General features: G+C 34.2%; 1 protein-coding gene across 1 annotated transcript in view; it reads right to left on the reverse strand.

The window, feature by feature from the left end:
* Positions 1 to 1,521: 1,521 nt before the first annotated feature.
* SREK1IP1 (SREK1 interacting protein 1) overlaps positions 1,522 to 20,051 on the reverse strand; it is a 31,662-nt gene continuing 13,132 nt past the window's right edge. Inside the window, exons 3-5 of the mRNA XM_069492326.1 lie at positions 15,969 to 16,112; positions 5,951 to 6,023; positions 1,522 to 3,091 (exon numbers count right to left, since the gene is read on the reverse strand). Of these exons, the coding sequence (XP_069348427.1) occupies positions 2,902 to 3,091; positions 5,951 to 6,023; positions 15,969 to 16,112 (407 nt within the window). The 3' untranslated portion in view covers positions 1,522 to 2,901. The remainder of the gene's footprint in view (positions 3,092 to 5,950; positions 6,024 to 15,968; positions 16,113 to 20,051) is intronic.

Raw genomic sequence — 20,051 nt, forward strand, 5'->3', positions numbered from 1 at the left:
TGGAGATGTATTAAGTATGAAGACCTAGGGATACCTCTTCTGAATAATATTAGCCAACAGACGATATGGAGAAAAGAAATGGGGAAACAGTATGGGGAATAGGTCCATCAGCCTGAATACATAGTCTGAAAGTGCTCACGTAATCTAGTTACAGATACAAATCTAAATATAAATTGTTTCATCTGATGAAAATTATACACATTGAGTGGTAAGAATATATACCAAATATCGATTACCTGCTTAAAGAAGTTGAATGTGTTTAACAGTCGTATTAATAAACTGAACCTATTCTATTACAGAATGTAGCTGCTTATCTATAATTTCTAAAATGAATATTTGAATTTTACTAAAATATTGATAATCATATATACTGAAGACTAAAAGTGATCTCAGAGATGATCTCGTACAATATTTTATAGATGAAAGACAACAAGGCCCAGAGAAACTAAATGCCTTTGTTGAAGGTCATACAGGTAGGTAGAATGACCAGGACTTTTGGATTTTTACTATTAAATTTAGTTTTCTTTCTGCTGCATACTGCCTGAGTGGGAATTTCATTAATTTTCACCTAAAATTATTAGTGAGATTTGCATCCAGTCTCAATAACAAGATCATTTCAGAAGAAAATTATTTCAGTAAAAACAATTTTTATTCAGATGGTATATTTCATAAACTATGCTAATATTTGGAAAATTTACTTAAGAATAATTCCAAGATTAATTTTGGGGGAAAAAATTACTGAGCATTAATATCCTTTAATTCACATACAATATTATTCACAAGGGCTGACTTTTACCCTTCTGAATTATTACTGTGTCACCATTCAGAAAACAAACCTAATGAACCAATTTATAATCTCTCTAATGACAGTAGTAAAACTTATAACTAATTCAATTAACTTTTTCACTATAGTAACTATGTTTTTAACCATGTTGCACCCCAAGGGGATGAGGCCATTCCTTTGTATGTAGCATCTTCTAATCATTTTTTTAAATTTTATTTTAGTGTTTTTTTTGTTTTTTTTTTTTAAGGCTAGACAAGTGAAGCAGTGGGAGTGAAGAACCACCACTGTACCCAGAACAGCCTCATTTAAAAAAAAAAAACTTTTTTTCAAATCTTGATAACCAAAGATCTGTATTTTCGTAAAATTAGCAGTAAAGATAAAACAACCTTTAAAAACCTAATGGCTCTGTGTTTCTCTCCCCAAAACCTGACTGAACTATTTAAACAAAAGAATTTCTTTTTGAGAGGACCAAATAACTAGATCAGGTTATGAAATAGTTGAGTGTGAGAACTTCCGTGGCTGCAATGCTAGAAAGAGGATGTGGGTGCAGCTTTCCTAGAATTTAAGCACGGGTAAGCGGATATTAAGAGTTATAAGGCTCCCCAAGTCTTACTGACTACATGCCAGACAGGGTGCTGGGTGAAAGAAGAATCAGTAAACCTTTCCAGCCTGTGAGGTTAAGAGTACTTACCTGATTTCACCATCAAGAATTCACCTGCAGCCATGTCTGTATGTTACCCATTTCCAAATTTATAAAAGCACCACAGTGAGGTATTTGCAATCTTTGGTGCTATGCCATGATAGTTGGTTAACTTCTGATGCTTCTGCAACATAATAAGTATTTACCTTATTGGGCATAAGGGATACCTAAGTATTGAGCAAAGTAAGTAACACTGATCAAAGTGAAAATAAAAATATAAGAAACATTTATATGTACTAATATGTGTTTGAAATGCTTACTCATACAAAATGTTTATATAAAGGCTTTCATGATGCAATTCCCTGGCTCTTAAATTTTAAAAAGTTCAGAATAAAATTCTCAATTCTAAATTTTTGTTAGTTCTCCTGAGGTTTGTGACTGAAGTAAAAGAAACACCCCAAACTGGTTATTTATGAAACCATAAGTTCAGTGTGAAACTTGCTTTAAAACTACAAATTATTTCAGACTAAATATATGTGCTCCCATTTATTAAAACTGTCCACGTTACTCATAGGAACAAGCTTCATAAAATTTACGTACTGAATACAATAAAAATCAGTTCTAATGAAGATTTAGCTGTCTTCCTAAATAAAAATTTCTGTGTTTGAGGTATCACTTTAAGACATGCCAATATGGCACAACCCAGGAGTCTATCCTAAAAATCCTGACCAATACAGCATCATCTCTGCAAGACCTGCTAATAGGCTGAACTATACTAGTCTCTCTAAATAAGGAAGAAACATTTTAACTGTTACAAAAACAAACGAGGCAGATACTAGAAAGCCTGCATTTCAGAAAACAGTGGAACTTTGTTACAAATATTTTCATTATCATCTTTTGGCAGACACCATTCCTTTAAAAAGTCCTAGTCAAGACCAATAAAGCAGCTTCATCTCCTGATATATAAAAAAGTCTAGCAGTTTAAAAACAAAGGTAGAGAATTTCACTATCTTTGTACATTACATTTTAGTATATAAAGCTATTAAGTTTTTCAGTGTCAAGAGCAAAGCATTACCCCCTATCTAGCTTCAACACTGGAAGGTGGACACCTGATTTAGCAATACTTACTAACAGTTATGTGGATTACCTGGGTTTACTACAGTAATGCCATTTTACTATCAATTTATGAAGTCATAACACTAGCCAAATACACAGAGATAAATGCCAAAAATGATGTGTTTTGTATGTACACACACCTTGGGGCATGATTATCAAGTATTAAGACTGATTTAATACTTTATAATCATAACACATTAAAAATATATTGCCAGAGGGATAATAGTACCACATATGCAAAATGTCTATATGGAAAAGGCTGTGATTTATTGCAAAGCAGAATATATAGCAAATTCCAAGGAAGGGCACATAATTTTTAAAAACAAATTTTTAAATTTAATGGCTTAGGCCAAAGTCTCAGTTACTTTTTGGAGAATTCTGAACTATTAGGGGTAGAAGAATGCTTTTCCTTTTTCCTCTTCTTTTTTTCCTTTTTGTGATGTTTCCCCTTTTTTGATTTACTCTTTTTTTCTTTTTTCTTTTCTTTCTTCTGATATTTTTGTTTCTTTTGTTTTGAAGAATCTTCTTCAGCGGAACTGGATGAATAAGACCTATAGGGAATAATACATAATGACTAATAATTGCATTTATGACCGATAGGTAAATTTAAATGGGATTTGAACTGCCTTAAACTCTTCTTTGAGTAAGGTGGGGGTAAAAATATAAACTCAAAATATGCTTCATATATTTGTATTCCCTCAAAATACTGAATTCAGAATTTTTGCTGCTTGGTCACAGAAACTGACTATTATCTTTATTCTGCTCAACTTTAATAATGAGTTTTAAATTCAGTAAGGATGAAATTACTTTTCTGTGATTTTAAGTTTTTCATGTGGTCATACCCTTCAAAATCTTACAAGGAAAACAAAGTGGCATTCACGAAGCCTTATTATATACAAAATTCAGTTGTGTATATAACTTGTTAGCATATTCTCTTAAGAGCCTCAAAAGGATGCAATTATATATTTATAAAAGGGCTATAATTATACCTTGGTAGAAATGAATGAAAGCTGAAAATTAGCAAAATAAAAGCACTTTTGTTAATTCTTTTGATTTTTCAAGTTAAAGTACTTGATCCCTCTAGATGCAGAGTGATACAGATGAATACCTGCATTACAGAATACTTTTTCATTAGTCACAAAAAGGATGCTTTTAAATGAATACTCCATATAAATGAATGAGGATGATTTATCATTGTAATTTTTAAAAATACTACTTTAATGCTAAATTTGAAAAAAACCTGAAGAATCCCTTCCTATAATAGTAAAAAAAGAAGAAATAATAATTAAAGAAAAAAAACAAACAAACAGAAAAAGCCTATATAGAGGTGTGTAACATTCTACCTATACCGAAATCCAAAATATGTATAATGAGACAGAAACTGAGTTAATTTGAAATTTTAAGAAAAGCCATCTTGCTTAAGCCCAAGAGTTTGAGGTTGCTGTGAGCTAGGCTGACACCCACAGCACTCTAGCCCAGGCAACAGAGCGAGACTCTGTCTCAAAAAATTAATTAATTAATTAATTAAATAAATAAAATAAAGGCATCTGAAGAGTTAGTTCGGTAATCTAAATATTAGGAGTTAAAACCCAAACTATGAAAACCCAAGACTAACATAAAGGAGGTACATGAGACTACAGGGCTTCAAGGCTAGCTGTTTTGTGTCTATATATTGACTTGTGTGAATTCCTTGACAGCCTTCCTCATTTAGTGACTGAGTTTTCCCTTATTTCTGTAATGTTACATTCCTTTCTCCTCCTTGTCTGTCTACTTACTTAAACTTTTGATCATCTACTAAGTTTATTTTCTCATATATTCTCTTGCTCCCTCTTCAGCTGTTATTCTCAAATCTTGTCTGCTTTACTGTTTTAAAGATCCTGCTTGACTTGACCTCTGGATTCTGATTACAGCTTCATCTCTGCCTGCACTTTTTTTTTTTTTTTGGCTTTTTAGTTCTGGATTCCTATTTTTAAGGCAAAATTTTATGCTTTGGCATAGTAACAATATTAGTTGGCACTATCTCTGCTAAATGTGCATAGAAAAGTTAATTTAATTCCAGGTTCTAACGTCTGTGAGGCTCAAGGTAAAGACAGTTGAATAAATAATCTGTACTACAAAACAAGTATACAGATATTCCTTGACTTACAATGGGGTTATGCCCCAATGAATCCATTGTAAGTTGAAAATATCCTAGGTTGAAAATGCATTTGATATACTTACTGAACATCATAGCTTAGGCTAGCCTACCGCAAACGTGCTCAGAACATTAGCCTACAGTTGGACAAAAATCATCTAATACAAAGAATATTTTAAATAAATACCTCATGTAATTTATTGAATACTGTACTGAAAATGAAAAATATAATGGTTGTATCGGTACTTGAAGTATGGTTTCTACTGAATGCATATCGCTTTTGCACCATTATAAAATAAAAAAAAATCCTAAGTCAAACCATTGTAAATTCAGGACCATCTGTATTAGAATTTGAAGATAATATAATCTCATGTTTCCTGTAAGCAATCCATCTCGCTGTGTTGGCACAAATGATTCAACAATACACTAATCAGAAATTCTGAGTTCTACATTCCTATTAGTTTTTACATTACAGATTATTAAACTGCCAACACTTGAAAGTGAGCTAACTTTTCCAATTTATAAGATATCTGAAGTGTTAAAATGTATTTAATGCTCTATACAGACCCCAAAGTGACAATACCTGATTTCTGGAAACTACCCTGTGAGACAACTAGGTCCAACCAGACATAATTATGGCCAAGAGCCTTAAAAAATGGCAATGTATGCATATTCATTCTAATATAAATGAAATTGTACTCATTTAACCAGAGAAGTTGCTTCTTACTACTTTTGATCAATTTCTTCAACCAGTTAGTTGTTAAAAGAGTTAATAGTAAAAATTCACAGGTGGCTGATGAGGCTTCTGAAAGACCTGAAGGAATTTTTAGTATGAAAGTTCTATTAAATTCTATTGATAAATTAATTTCTTAGCCATGATAATGACATTATGAGAATAAAAATATTTAAGCTTCAACTTTGTATATGTGAGGAGAAATACATGTGAAGAGTTTAGATTCACATCCAATTAAAAGCTTAGCTGTTGTTCTAAAACTTAAAAACCTAGTATACAAATACAATACATAAAAAAAGGGGGGGAGGCTGTTATTTATTTACACCTTGATTTTCTACAAAAGGAAAATTTAAGGTGGATAAAGATTGACTTTGCTTTTGATTCTCAACATAAAGGGCTTTGTCATTTTACTGAAACAACGGAACATCTAATTCAGAAAAAATTAACATTAACTGGACTATACATGAAAAATGAAATTTTGTAATCCATTCTAAACTCAGAGTCCTGCTTTATTTTTTTTTTTAAAAATGCTGTTAAAAATACCTTTTCCTTTTTTTTTTCAATTTGATTTTCTCTTTGTTTTTTTCTTTTTTCTTCTCCTCTTCTTCATTTATTCCTTTGGGAGAGAGGTAAAAGGGAAAAATCAGGTAAACATGGGTCTATATACTCATATAGTACATACACATTTTCAAATTTTAGTTGGTTGTTGGTGAATTTCACTGGTTAGGAAATTTCAGTTCTCTTGTAACAATTTTCCCCTCTCAATTATTTTTATTTATTAAAAGGCTTATGAAAGTTTTACGTGCTTTTTATAAAAATTTCAAATAATACAACTACATCAAGTAAAAAAATGCAAGTACCCGACTGCTAATTCTTATAGCAAATTAATGTCAACGGTTTCATGGGTACTGTCCAGGCTTTAAAATGCAAAACACCACAATAGTGGTGCACAGTTTTTACATTTTCTTTTGCAACAAAATTAGGATCATGCAATACATACTATTCTCTAACTTGTTTTTTGAAGACATAATTTGGTGTGTATTCTTCTAGGCTTTCTCTATATCATACAAAATACATACACACTTACACATACAAAGTTGCTTAACAGTTTCAAGTTTTTCACCTTTGAAAAAGGTATTATGACATATATAATGTTTTGCAACTTATTTCTTGCCTTTAACATAGCAGATATTTCTCCTTGTCATTAAACATAGATCAGTATCATTACTAAACACAGAAGAGTGTTCCCATGAACTATATTTATCCATTTCTATTTTCATTCTTAGAAACAATAAACAATGAGATTTCTTATACATATACCTTTGCACATCTGAGAACTATTTCTGGATGACAGAACTTATTTACATATATTTAAAGAAAAATTATTCTACTTAATTTTACTTGAATTTAATAGAAGAAAATAAAATTGAAATACATTTTAAAAATAGCTCTTCCACAGAAAGATTACTTCTTAAAAGAGCTCTCTAAAGTTAAGAAAAAAGATTATAAAAAACAAAGAGGTTGGAGCTATTTTTTTAATACGTTTCAAATTCAGATAGTATCAACTGACTCCCTGATTTATACAAAAGACAGAAAAATTAGCCTTTGCACTTTTCATTTAACACTACACTTCCCCATTTTTAGATTTAATTATTTTTACATTGTCAAGGTTTTAAACGTTTACGTATATCTATAGGTATATGTGTATACTTAATCTACATATTTTCTAATTAGAAAAGCAATGTACATTCAATGTAGAGATTTTGTAAGTTTTAGAAAAAAGTATAAATAAGAGAATTAAAATCTTGTTATCAAGACTTCCTTTTAGTAGCCAAGAAGCCTTGAGGTCATTGGGCAAGGTAGAGAATACAGAGGTTGTCTCATAGACTCTTAGGAGACTTTACTGACCATATTTTTCATTTAACAAATATTTAGCAAATGCTATGTGCCAGGTACTGTGCAGATACTGAGTCTGTGCTGTACTGGTCCTTGCCCTCCCAGAGCTTATAGCTAAGTGGTGAGAAAGAAAATAAACAGGCAAACAAAGATAGTAGTCTACACGAAGAGCAAGGATAATGCATGTCAGGAAGATGAAATAGGTGTCAAGCCTCCATGGCAAAAAGAGCTTGGTGTGTTCTAGGAACTAAGAAGAGGCTGCTGAGGATAGAAAGGGGAGGGACAACTCCAAATGACAATGAATATGAACAAGAATGGATGAACAATATAGTAAATAAAGGAGAATACCTTGAGATGAGAGGCCAGAAATGTAAGCAGGCACCTGATTATTCAAGACCTTGAAGGCAATAGTAAGGATTTTACATTTTAACTGAGATGGACCGTGTCATTAGCAGACTTACATGGTAAATGGATTGGAAAGGGCAAAGAGACTAATTAGAAAGTTACTGGTGTCGTCCAGGCTAGAGATAATGGGGTCCTGAAGAAGGCAGTAATAGTGAAGGTGCTGTGTGTGGGGGAAGGATGATGAAAAAAATGATGGAAAGAGAAATCAAGGATGACCCTAGGTTTTTAGTAGTGTCATTTAATAAAATGTTGATTAGTGGGGAGGGGATAGGAGACTGGGGGACAATTGAGGGTGGGGAATGAAGGGTTCAGTTTTAGGAATTTGAGGTCTAAGAGATCTGTTTGACATCTAAAAGGTAAGTAGGCAGTTTGATATCTGATTCTGAAGCTTAGAGGGTTAGTCTGGAGACACACATTTATCAGACAGTATTTAGGATTCTTGGGAATAAATGGAATCAGTAAGAGAATGCAGAGAGAAAAATACAGGAAGGCAAGCTAGGAAGCTCATCTACATCACAAGGAACTCCAACATTCACAGGTGGAGAAGAGGAAAGGGAGGAGCTATCAAAAAAGACTAAGAAAGTAGGGCCAGAGGTTTGGAAGACTACCAGGAGACCCAAGAAGTAGGAGAGTTAAAGGACGGAGGGGTCACCTATCAAATAGTACCTAAAGGCCAAGCAGGATGTGGATATAAAAATGCCAGATAGATCTGGCAAAAGGAAATCATTAAGCACCTTGACAAATGAACTGAAAAATAAAAGTAAAAAAGTAGAGACAGCAAGAATAAATAACTTCTATGAGAAGTTTACCTATGAAGCAGCAGAGAAATGGGTTGTTAATTAGAGGAATGCAAGAATACAAAGGATCTAGGGAAGGAAGACGGGAGAAATTAGAAAAAAAAACTTGGTGTTGATTATGATGATACAGAGAGGGGATAAATGAAGGAATGAAATTCTTTAAGAAAATAATTCATTGCATACATGGTAGGACAGGCCTTTGAAAGGAGAGACAGTCCCTCCATTTTAATTGAAGGGAAGAAAAAGTAGATGGACATATATGAAAACTTAGATTTAGTGATTTGGAAGCTGAGAGTGCTCCCATTCAGTGTCTTCTAGTTTCTCAATGAAGGAGAAAGTCATTAGTTGAGGGAGGAAGGGAGAAGTGAGGTGTTTGAAAACTGAGGGAAAGGTATAAAATAAATGTGGGAGTGACCTTATACATAAATAAATGCATGCTGAGACTGGGAATCACGAATTTATAAGTACACTAATCTGCCTAGTTTTTCTTCACCCTTGTTTTGCTGCAAGGGGATTAGAATGGGGAAGCCAAACAAGGGGTTCATCCACATTTGGGATTTGCCAGGTGAGGGTGAAAAACAAAGAGAGGGCAAGGGAGTTAAAGGTATTTGCAAGACAGTAATTACAATAACTATGATTTTATCAAAACTAGATAAGGCTAAGACTGGCTGAATGAAAGTGGTGGGGTCAATAGGTTGGTGGTGGTTATGTTAAATAAAATGGAAAGATAAGAAGCTGGGGTAAGAGAGTAGGGTATTTGACTTATCAATTTTGGAGGCTGTGAACAAGGTCCAGGGTGCAATCATGGAAATGTGTGGCTGAGGTCAAGAGAGTGAAAAGATCATTTTCAATGAGAAGGTCAAGATGAGCTATGGTGTTGGGCAGGTCATCTAAGAAAATTTCTAAGAATTATGAGAGGACTTGAGATGAAAAGGAAGACAGAAATCAAAATACTAGTCTTCAAATAGAGAGCAAGGGTCTCTAAGATAAGATAAAGACAACAAAAATGGGAAGAGGTAAGAAAGCCAATGACAGGAGCCTCAAAGGTGCATTTTGTTTTCAAAGCTGATGAAGATAATATGTTGATGACATCTTCAACATATAAAGATATATGTGAGAGTTATTAATCAGTGAGAAGTGCTCTGCAGATTAGAGAACTAAAAATGTGATTGAGAAAAAGAAAGAAAAACATGGCCAGACCAAAGATAAAATGTATTAAGAAGGAAAACAATCACAAATTCCAAGAACTATTTTTAATGCTTTCCAGCTGTCAGTTACCCCTCTTCCTTACTGGGTTGGGAGCTGAACGCTTCTTTCCCGAGTACTACCAGCTAAAGGTGTCAATGGCTGGCCTAGTAAGTTGGAAAAAATGATAAAAGGCAAAGTAAAGTAGGACAGGGGAATAAAGAAACCATTTTTAAAATCACATCAAATGACAATATATAGCTGGAGATTCAGAAATTGCACAAATAAGCACCATAGGCTGCTTATCTCTATTTCTGGTATCCAGATTTTATTTATCCACTAGGCCAGTAGCTATTTAGGAAATTGGTCAATGCCATTTGCCCCCAAAAACTCTCTACATTATGAGAGAAGTACCAAAACAACGTAAGTGGTGGAATGCTGGGAGAGATCCTATGCAATTTAAGCAGAATGAATAATATGATTTTTGAAGCTCACCTATTTCTATTATATACAGTGCTTGGGAATGATCAGACATTCTATTAGCTCAGGTGACTTCTGTTAGGGATGCAAAGAATAGGGTGCCTGAGACTTTTAAGGGGAAGGCCAAGAAAATATGTATGTCAGAAACTGCTCATCACCATCAAAACCAGGGCTTTGGTCTTTTGTTCCAGTCTAAGTTTTCTTTTTATTTTTTGTCCTTGCAGATTAGCTTCTATTTCCCAATTCTGAGTTTTATTACTAGAGGAGATGTACACACTTGCATTGAGAAAATACTGTTTATCTGTGTAAAAACTATTTGTGTATTTATCATGAGAAATGGGTTTGAGCATGCATCAGAGGCAGCAGAGACAGTAGCTTTGCAGTTAAGGCACACCTGCATTTGTATCTAGCTGCGATGTACTAGCTGTGTGAATTTGGACAAGTTTCAAACTTAAGTTTAGGTTTTCTCATCAGTAAACAGGGAATAGGAAATATTAACTTTATCAAGCTGTGAGGATAAAAGAAATCAAGGTATAAAGTATCTAGTGTTATTTTGGCATTGAGGGAAGAACACGAATTCCCTGCTACTGGCTTTTAATGTTTAACAGAACTTGTACAGGTTTCTTTTGAACTGAGAGATATAAATCAAAACAAAAAAGCTGAATGAAATACAAAGCATAAAGGGTGTTCATAAGTAGCTCCTTTTGTGTAGATGGTCGTAAGTCTTAAGATCAGTTTGAACTGTTTAAGCTGCCTTTGTTGTCTTAGTATCCTTTAGTTAATTGTAATACTTAAGCCCCCCCCGCACATAAAAAGTACTGTGCACGCTTAACCTGTATCACATGTAAACATGTGATGACATGGAAAGAGAGCTCTGTGTCACTTGCCAGAAAGAATTTAAGGCTCCACAAACAGGCAGGCAGTGAGGAGTTTCCTCTCCAAAGAACTCCTGCCACTGCCCAGGAGTGAGTGCCCAGAGGATTCCTCTGTTGACTGGGAATGAGAGCCCCATGTAAGTAACCTCTGATAAACTTGTCTAACTCGTCAAGCTGGATTGGTCTGGGTCATTTCTTTGGTCTCTTGGCACCATCTCAGTTTGGAGGGTGTTTTTTCTATGCCCTCCAAGGATTTTCTCAAAACAGGCGTATGGTAAGTTCTCAATCAGTGGCAAGCATTATTACCACTTTTTAAAACAGCTGTACTGAGATATAACTGGCATATAATAAACTGCATATATTTAAAGTCTACAATTTGATAAATTTCACACACAAATACACATGCACAATAACCACAATCAAGATATAAACATATCCTTCACTCCCCAAATTTTGTACCACTTGGTAATCCCTTCCTACCACCCTTCCTGCTTCCAGGCAACCAGAGAATTGTTTCTGTCACTGCAGATCCATGATATGGATATACAGTCATCCTTCAGGATCCTGGGGAATTGGTTCCAGGACCCCTCTGCAGACACCAAAATCCAGGATGCTCAAGTCCCTTATCTGCAGTCCTCAACCCCCATGCCAAAGACTGGTACTGGTCAGTGGCCTGTTAGGAACCAGGCTGCACAGCAGGAGGTGAGTGGCAGGTAAGCCAGAGAAGCTGCATCTATACTTGCAGCCACTCCCCATCACTGGCATCACTGCCTGAGTTGCACTCTCCCCCCCTCCATCTGCGGAAAAATTGTCTTCCATGAAACCAGTCCCTGGTGCCAAAAAGGTTGGGGACCACTGCCTTACATCAAATGGCCTAGTATTTGTATGTAACCTATACATATCCTCCCATATACTTTAAACCATCTCTAGGTTACTTATGTAAATGTTATGTAAGTAGGTGTTACATTATATTGGTTTTTATTTATATTATGTTTTATTGTTGTATTGTTTGTTTTTAAGAGACAGGACTTTGCTCTGTTGCCCAGGCTGGAGTGGAGTGGTGTGATCACAGCTCACTGCAACCTCGAACTTCCCAGCTCAAGCAATCCTCCTGCCTCAGCCTCCTGAGTGGCTGGGACTACAGGCATGTGCCACCACACCTGGCTGATTTCTTTTTTTTTGGAGAGACAAGGTCTTGCTATATTGCCCATGCTGGGCTCGAACTCTTTGCCTCAAGTAATCCTCCCACCTCAGCCTCCCAAAGTGCTGGGATTACAGGCATAAGCCACTGCACCTGGCTGTATTATTTCTTATTTATTTATTTTTAAAAATATTATCCATGGTTGGTTGAATACACAGATGTGGATTCTGCGGATTCAGAGGGCTGAATGTACCACAATTTGTTGATCCATGAACCTCTTGAAGCCATCTGGGTTTTTTTTTTTTAGTTTTAGTTTTTGGCTGTTACAAACAAAGCTGCTATGAATATCTGTGTACAGGTTTTTCCTATGGATATATGCTTTTTTTCTCTTGGCAAAATATCTAGGAGTAGAACTGGCCCATATCGTAAGTATATGTCTAACTTTTGAAGAAACCATCAACTGTCTTCCAAAGTGGTTCTATCATATTAAATTCCCAGCAGTGACTGAGAGTTCCAGTTATTTTACATCTTGTGAACGATTGGTATGTTTAACCTTGTAAATTTTAGACATTCTAATCGGTACAGAGTGGTATCTCACTGTGGTTATAATTTGCATTTCCCCAATTAAAAATGCTGTTGAACATCCTTTTATGTTCTTGTCTTTCGTATATCATTGTTAGTAAACTGTCCAAATCTTCTACCCATTTTATTTATTTATTATTCACTTGGAAATTACCTTCATTAGAATTAAGTAAAATATAACTTTTGTACTTACTTACAAAAGTTACTTAGTTACTTAGTTTGTATTTTTCAAGCAATTTGCCCATTTTATCTAAGTGATCTAATTTACTGGCATGAAGTTGTTCATTATATCACTTTATCCCTTTTATATCCATATAACCTGTAGTATTGTCAAGTCTCTCATTTATGATATTGGTAATTTATGACTTTTTTAAATGTGTTTAGTTCAAATAGTCATTTTTCAATTTGTGGATCTTCTCAAAGAACCAGCTTTTGCTTTGACTGATTTTTAATTTTCTGTATTTTCGGTTTTCCATTTCATTGACTTCACCTCTAATCTTTATTATTCCCTTTCTTCTTCCTTTCAGTTTCATTTGTTCTTTTCTTTTCTTTTTTTTTTTTTTGGTCTAGTTTGTTAAGGAGGAAGCTGAAGTCATAGATTTGAGACAAAATTTCCTCTTCTTTTCTAATACATGTATTAGTGCTATAAATTTGCCTCTAAGTACTGATTTAGGGACATCCCACAAATGCATTTTTATTCTCATTCAGTTCAAAATACTTACTAATTTCCTTTTGCTTTTTCTCTTTGACCCAATATATTATTAAATTATTAATTTTTTTTATTTCTTTTTTTCCCCCCACTCATTTCCTGGGACACCAATAGATTATTTAGAGGTATCCTAAATTACAAACATTTAGGAATTTTGCAGGTAGTTTTCTGCTATTGATTTCTAACTTAATTTCCTTGTGGTTACAGAATATATTTCAGAATATACTTTGTATGGCTTGAATCCCTGAAAATTTATTGAGACTTACCTTACGGCACAGAATAAGGTCCATTTCTCTCTCTTCCCTTTCATGTCTCTATTTCATAACAGCCAAATGACTAATTACATAAATACATCAAAAATTCTTTGCATTCTCCTGGCTCACTATTTTTGTTCTATCACTAAAATAGAAAAAACCTACCATATTTAACATATTAACTGCCATGTGAGTTGTATTTAACTCATGCTGATGTTGAGCCCAGGGCCTGTAAAGCCTCTTAATTCATGAGGTTGGTTCGTGAAAATCTTACTTGTTGATGTTCTTATTGTTACAATTAACACTGGCAATTTAATTGCATATAACTCACGCACAGAAAATAAAAAATAACAAATTTTTCATTAAATTAGAAAGGATCATTTTGTTTTCGAAGTTTTTATTGTATTTTTGTAACGAAACACCGTGGCACCAAGGAAAAAATTTGTTTTTCTAGTGTGGCAGTCTCTGTGTTAAGATGTTGGTACAAGAGAGTTCTACCTCTAAGGACCAAGGAACGGTTTAAGGAGTCCCCAGGACTATGTGAAAGATGTGAGACGGAGAACTCACACTCAACAGGTTAGCGTTTTACATCTTCAGAGAGTCTCAGCAATATCAGAAAGTGATCAATGGAACTAAGAACCACAACCTCTACATTATATTCCTCCACATACTCAGGAACCAATCTATTGTTTCCTTGGGTTGGGGGGTGATCAGGCTTCCTTTATGTGACCATGAAATAAAAAAGAATTCCTTTATAGTATGTTATTATTAGAATTTGCATAAGATACTGAAATGAGCACTGTTCTGAGAGTCATAATACTTGGAAACAAATTCTGAGCTTTTAAGTGACCATGGGCAAGTATATATCTTTTTAAGGGTGAAAAAAAATGGCTGGATTGAGTTAGTCATTTTTGATGTGAGGTTAGAGGAAGCTGATTCCAAGAAGGAAGCTTTATGAACTATTCCCCATTTTATATAATATGTCCTCTTTGGGATTGTCTCTCTTTTGCCTTCTCAGCTTGTTCTAGCACCTTACATTTGACTTCTTCATTTACCTTAATTGGATATAACATGGAAATCTTAAACTTTTTTTAAAAAGTTAATTGTTTAATATTCTCTGAGAATCTAAAATAAAATGAGTTTAACTTCTCATCCTATGCCTAACACCATATTTAAATAAGTTGCATTTTGTTTCTTTGTGATATCTACCATATGGCATTTTGTAGTTTACAAAGTATTTTCACTTAGACCATCACATTTTTCCCCTAAAATCCCTATTACAAGGAAGAGCCATTTTATTCACAAGATGGGAAAGAAATGGATAAACTGTAGGTCTGTAATCTATTCTTTCTCTAGGGGGAGAGGAGGATATCCCCTGGAAAGAAAGCAGATAACCTCACCAAACCTCTTTGAAACACACTAATAACAGACCTCCTGGAAACAAATAAACAGTATCTGTTAGCCAGAGAATCCTTATTTATAGAATGCTTGTAGCAGGATGTAACTGGGTTGTTTAAAATTGTCATGATAAACAAACTTAGAATTTAAGGATTTATAGGGCATAGTTCCCAGGAAAATGTAACTATCTGGATATAAAATGGAGATGTCTCATGACCAAATCAACTTTCTTTTGTGTAAGTAATATAGAACTTCTTATGTTAATCTTGACCAGACTGGATTCAGAAGTAGAAAGAAAATACCTGGGGAGCTGTATTGGCAGTACCACAACTCTCTCTGCTTTGCCAATGCCTCATGATTATTTATATACCTGAAATTACTAGTAAAGCTTGATACTGGCTAAGATCTCTGATCTGGTGAGCATGATTTGACAACCTAATCTTTTCTGTTATCCCACAAGGAAGCTGAAGTTCAGAGTGGTTAAGTGACCTGGTGAAAGTCACATGCTAAAAAAAATTGGCCAAATAGGACGAGAAACCAAGTCTTACATCCAACTCTTTGTACCATGTGGAACATCCTAGTGTGATGGGAAAAAACAACAAAAAGCCCAACACATGGGCTGTGGAGTCAAAAATACACTTGCCTCCTGGCTCTATCATTGATTAGCTGTTTGGTCTTAGGTAAGTGACTTACAATGTTGAAGCCTATTTCCTTACCTATGCAGTAGCCCTTACATAAAATACAAACGATATCTTAGTAATATCTTTCAATAAGCATGACAGACTAAGCTTAACATTTAGAAAACTTTCAAAAGAATGGAGAAAAAAAGCATTGCTTACTTTTTTCTTGTAATGCCTGATATTTATTCAGTTCTTCATTCTCTTCATCACTATCTTCACTGCTTGTACTGCTGACATCCAAAACTATGTCCCTTTTGGGGTCTACTCGGAGAAAATTGCGGCATTCAAAAGTCAGGTGACCAGCTAAGTAAAACAAACAAACAAAATGGGAAAGATAAAACTATCAATGCATTATGTATGTTTTGTTGCCTCCTGGTTACCAGCAAGTTTTAATTATAATAATGTAAAAAGTTTTAACTTTTATTCAGTTGGTGGTAGTTATTTTCCCTATATTTTTCCTTGATTGCAATATTCAGAGCTATTTCCCTTCTTCATCAGAACTTCTAATTCAATAAGCATTTTTGGAGCCATTTCTTAAGGATTTCAAAGAATTGCATTTCTGTATTTTCCCTTTCTAAAAATATGGTAATATTTTTAAAACTAGGTAACTAAAAAATAAACCCTCATACTTGGGATTTTATATTTTATTCCTTTCCTGTGCCTCTTCCTTCCTAGTTTGACTACTGTACTCATACAACCATATAGTTTCATCTAATTAAAGTTGCCATAATAATGTACAAGCATTAATATAACTGAATGTGCTTTTCTAAAGGACACCTAAAAATTTAATTCTGGCATAATTCTCCTATAAGACTCTCCTGTAAGAAAATTGCAACAGTTAATAATCTACTACATGATATAATTTTTTAGAAAGTCAAATATCATAACACCAGAAAAGTATAGGAAATAATATAACCAATATCTAAATACCTATTACCCATATATTAACATTTTGTCATATTCACTTTCAATTCTTTTAAGGAAAAAGCGCTCTCTCGCACGCACATGGGCACAACCACATATACACAAAGTTGGAAAGCTTGTACCATCTTTGAAACCCTGCCTTAATGCCATTCCATTTTTCCATCCTCAGAAGTGACTACACTAAAGTTGGTGTCTACCTTTCTCAAACAACATATTGTATTATGTACTTAAAGAAAACCCTGAATTACACATACTTATCATTCTACAACTGGTTTCTGTTATTCAATATTTTTTGTGTTTTATCTATGTTAACATAAGTAGGTGCAATTTTTTCATTTTATCTAATGAATACTGTTCCACTGCATAAAAATCATTTATTTATCCTACTACTGCTAGAAACTTAGGTTGCTTCCAGTAGTTTGCTATTATAAACAATCCTGAAATGAGCAGGGTAGCTTTCAAATTTTCTTGACCGAGACTGACCAATGATAAAAAATAACAATGTAACCAAGTGTACTCATACACATATTTTTAGATAAATATACCTTAACACACAAAAATTGAAACAAAAGTCACATGATGCAGAACTACTTTCAATGTTCCAAAAAACCAATGCTGACAGTAACCAAATATTAATAATTCACTTCACGACCCACTAATTAGTCACTACAATTCTTGTGTTAGGATTTATCTCTAGTTCTCTTACTTCATTGAGGAAGTCCTTTGGGAGTCCTACATTTATATAAGAGAATCTCCTGTTAAGAGTCCCAGTCTTACTTGGGCAGGGACTTGGGCCTTGCTTTTATCCCCTGCATCCTGCCAGCCCATGAAAACAGAAGTTCAAAAATCCTGGGTTCATCAAATGCCCTCAAGGCTTATCTCTTAGAGCTTCGTCTTTCCTTCTGTTGTTGGTCTTTGAATATTAATATACTTTAATTCTTTATTTTCTTCCTAGTATACTAATATACATAAAGTATGGTATATATTACACATTTTATACAAGTTTCTCAGCTGTTTATTGGATGGTCTACTCTGTCATATGGTTGGAAACAAGTTTCCTCCATTGTGATTTCTTTCTAAATGAATTACTTGGAAGCACTCGTTTTAGTTTCTGAACATGGAGTTGTAAAATTTTGTTTTTATTGTTGATTTCTAAATTTATTACCCTGCTATCAGAGAATGGGATCTGTATGATATCAGTACTTTGGTATGTGATGAGATTTCTTTTGTGGTCTAGGATGTGGTAAATTTAGAAAAGAGGTCTGTATTTCAAAAGAATATCCAGTCATGTGCCACATAACGATGTGTAGGTCAGCAAGGGACTGTATATATATGATGCTGGTCCCATAATATAATACTATATTGTTACTGGACCTTTTTTATTTTCAGACATATTTAGATGCACAAATACTTACCATCATGTTACAACTGCCTACAGTATTCAGTCCAGTAACATGCTGCACAGGTTTGTAGCCTAGAAGCAATGGGCTACCTATACCATACAGCCTTAGGTGTGTAGCAGGCTATACCATCTAGGTTTGTGTAAGTACACTCTATGATGCTTGCACAAGGCCAAAATTGCCTAAAGACACATTTCTCAGAATGTATCCCTGTGGTTAAGCGAACCATGACTGTATATTACTATTTGTTGAAAAAAGTTCTACGTTTATTTTCTTGTTCTACTGTTCTCCGTCTTAAATTTTTGTCAAATAATGTCTCATAGAAGTACTTAAAAATTGTACTGTTATTATTGGTTTATTGATTTCTCCTTGTAATACAATTTTTGTAGTATATATTTTGAGACTATATGAGTAACCACATTCAAGACCACTATTATTTTATCTTTTTATTTGATTATTCTTGAATCTCTTTATCCACAGTACTGCTTTTACCTCAAGAATCTGAAATTAAAATTGTTTCACTAATGCTCTTTAAAGAATTCACTGACTCATAAGAAACTGTCATTTTTGTGAGTAAAATAACTGAATATCAGCAATGTTCAACTTAATATCTGTCTGCTCTTTTTTCCATCCCTTTGTTTCGAAAATTTCTGTGTAGTTTTTAATTTTCTGTGTAGTGTTTAGTTTTATTAATCACAACATGTAGCTGGACTTTTATCTGATATCAGATCAATTTTAACATTAATTTCTTAGTGTGGGGAAAAATAGTTCCTGCCTTGCTGGAAGCAGTGTAAATTCACTCACACATACTTAGGAGGTATAAGCTTGGGCTGCCAATTCCTGATTATTCCTTTTCTTCTAATTATTATTTTATAGGAACTCAAACACACTGTAAGCATTCTTGCTACTTTCTTTTCTTTTTTCTAATGTCCATTTCACAGCCTTTTTGAGGAGTCTGACTTACAGACGACGGGCTCCACTCTTGCCATGCGCCATCCCTCAGGGCTCTGAGGCTTCACTCCACAGCTCTTAAGGTCTTCCCAGTAGGCCTGCAGACTCCATTTTTTTCAGCTGGCATCCCCTGCGCTGACTTTGACTTTTGCTCTTTTTTTATTTCTAACGCTTGGGGATTTCCTTTTCATTCTTTGGCGCTGGGTTTTGTTGTTGTTATCACTCTACTTTCCACCTGCATCTTTGTGTGTGTGGAAGAGAATGGAGGACTTTCTATGTTGGTTCAGCTTGCCATTTTGATCAGAACTCCTGTTAGTACAATTTTTGCTTTACTCAAGATAGTTTTGTGCCCAAATGCCTTATGTTGAAATGCATATTTAAAATAAATAAAATGCTTAAACAATGAATACTGGTAGCAGCCTCTGTCCCACACCCATTTTAGCTTTGCTTCAATCAAAGTGACTGTAAAATGGTAAGTCAAATTACTTGTGAAACTACAAAGTTTCTTATTTGTGAATAAAGTGAATAAAGCTTAGGAAATAGCTATGTTCCAAATAAAAGTTCTTGTGGTTTCTTTTCTATTTAGACACTAAGTAGACAATGAGCAAAGAATTCTTAGAAACTTGGTTTTGACCATGGATATATGGAAATATTTGAAGTTATAGTAATTTTAATAGCTGATTATAAAAAGTGATGTGGCTTTTTTCAGAAATGGAAAAGCCAATCCTCAAAGTCACATGGAAATGCAAAAGGCCTCAAGTAGGCAATCTGGAAAAAAAAAATAAAAACGGTGGCAGACTCACCCTTCCTGATTTCAAAATTCACCACAAAATTATAGTAATTAAAACAGTTGGTACTGGCATAAGGATAGACATATAGACTAATGGTACAGAAAGTCCAGAAATAAACTCACACACATAGGGTCAACTGAGTTTTGATAAGGGTGCCAGGTTCATTCAGTGCAAGA

Source organism: Eulemur rufifrons, chromosome 17 (genome assembly GCF_041146395.1).
Source record: "Eulemur rufifrons isolate Redbay chromosome 17, OSU_ERuf_1, whole genome shotgun sequence".
In the NCBI taxonomy this organism is placed as follows: Eukaryota; Metazoa; Chordata; class Mammalia; order Primates; family Lemuridae; genus Eulemur; species Eulemur rufifrons.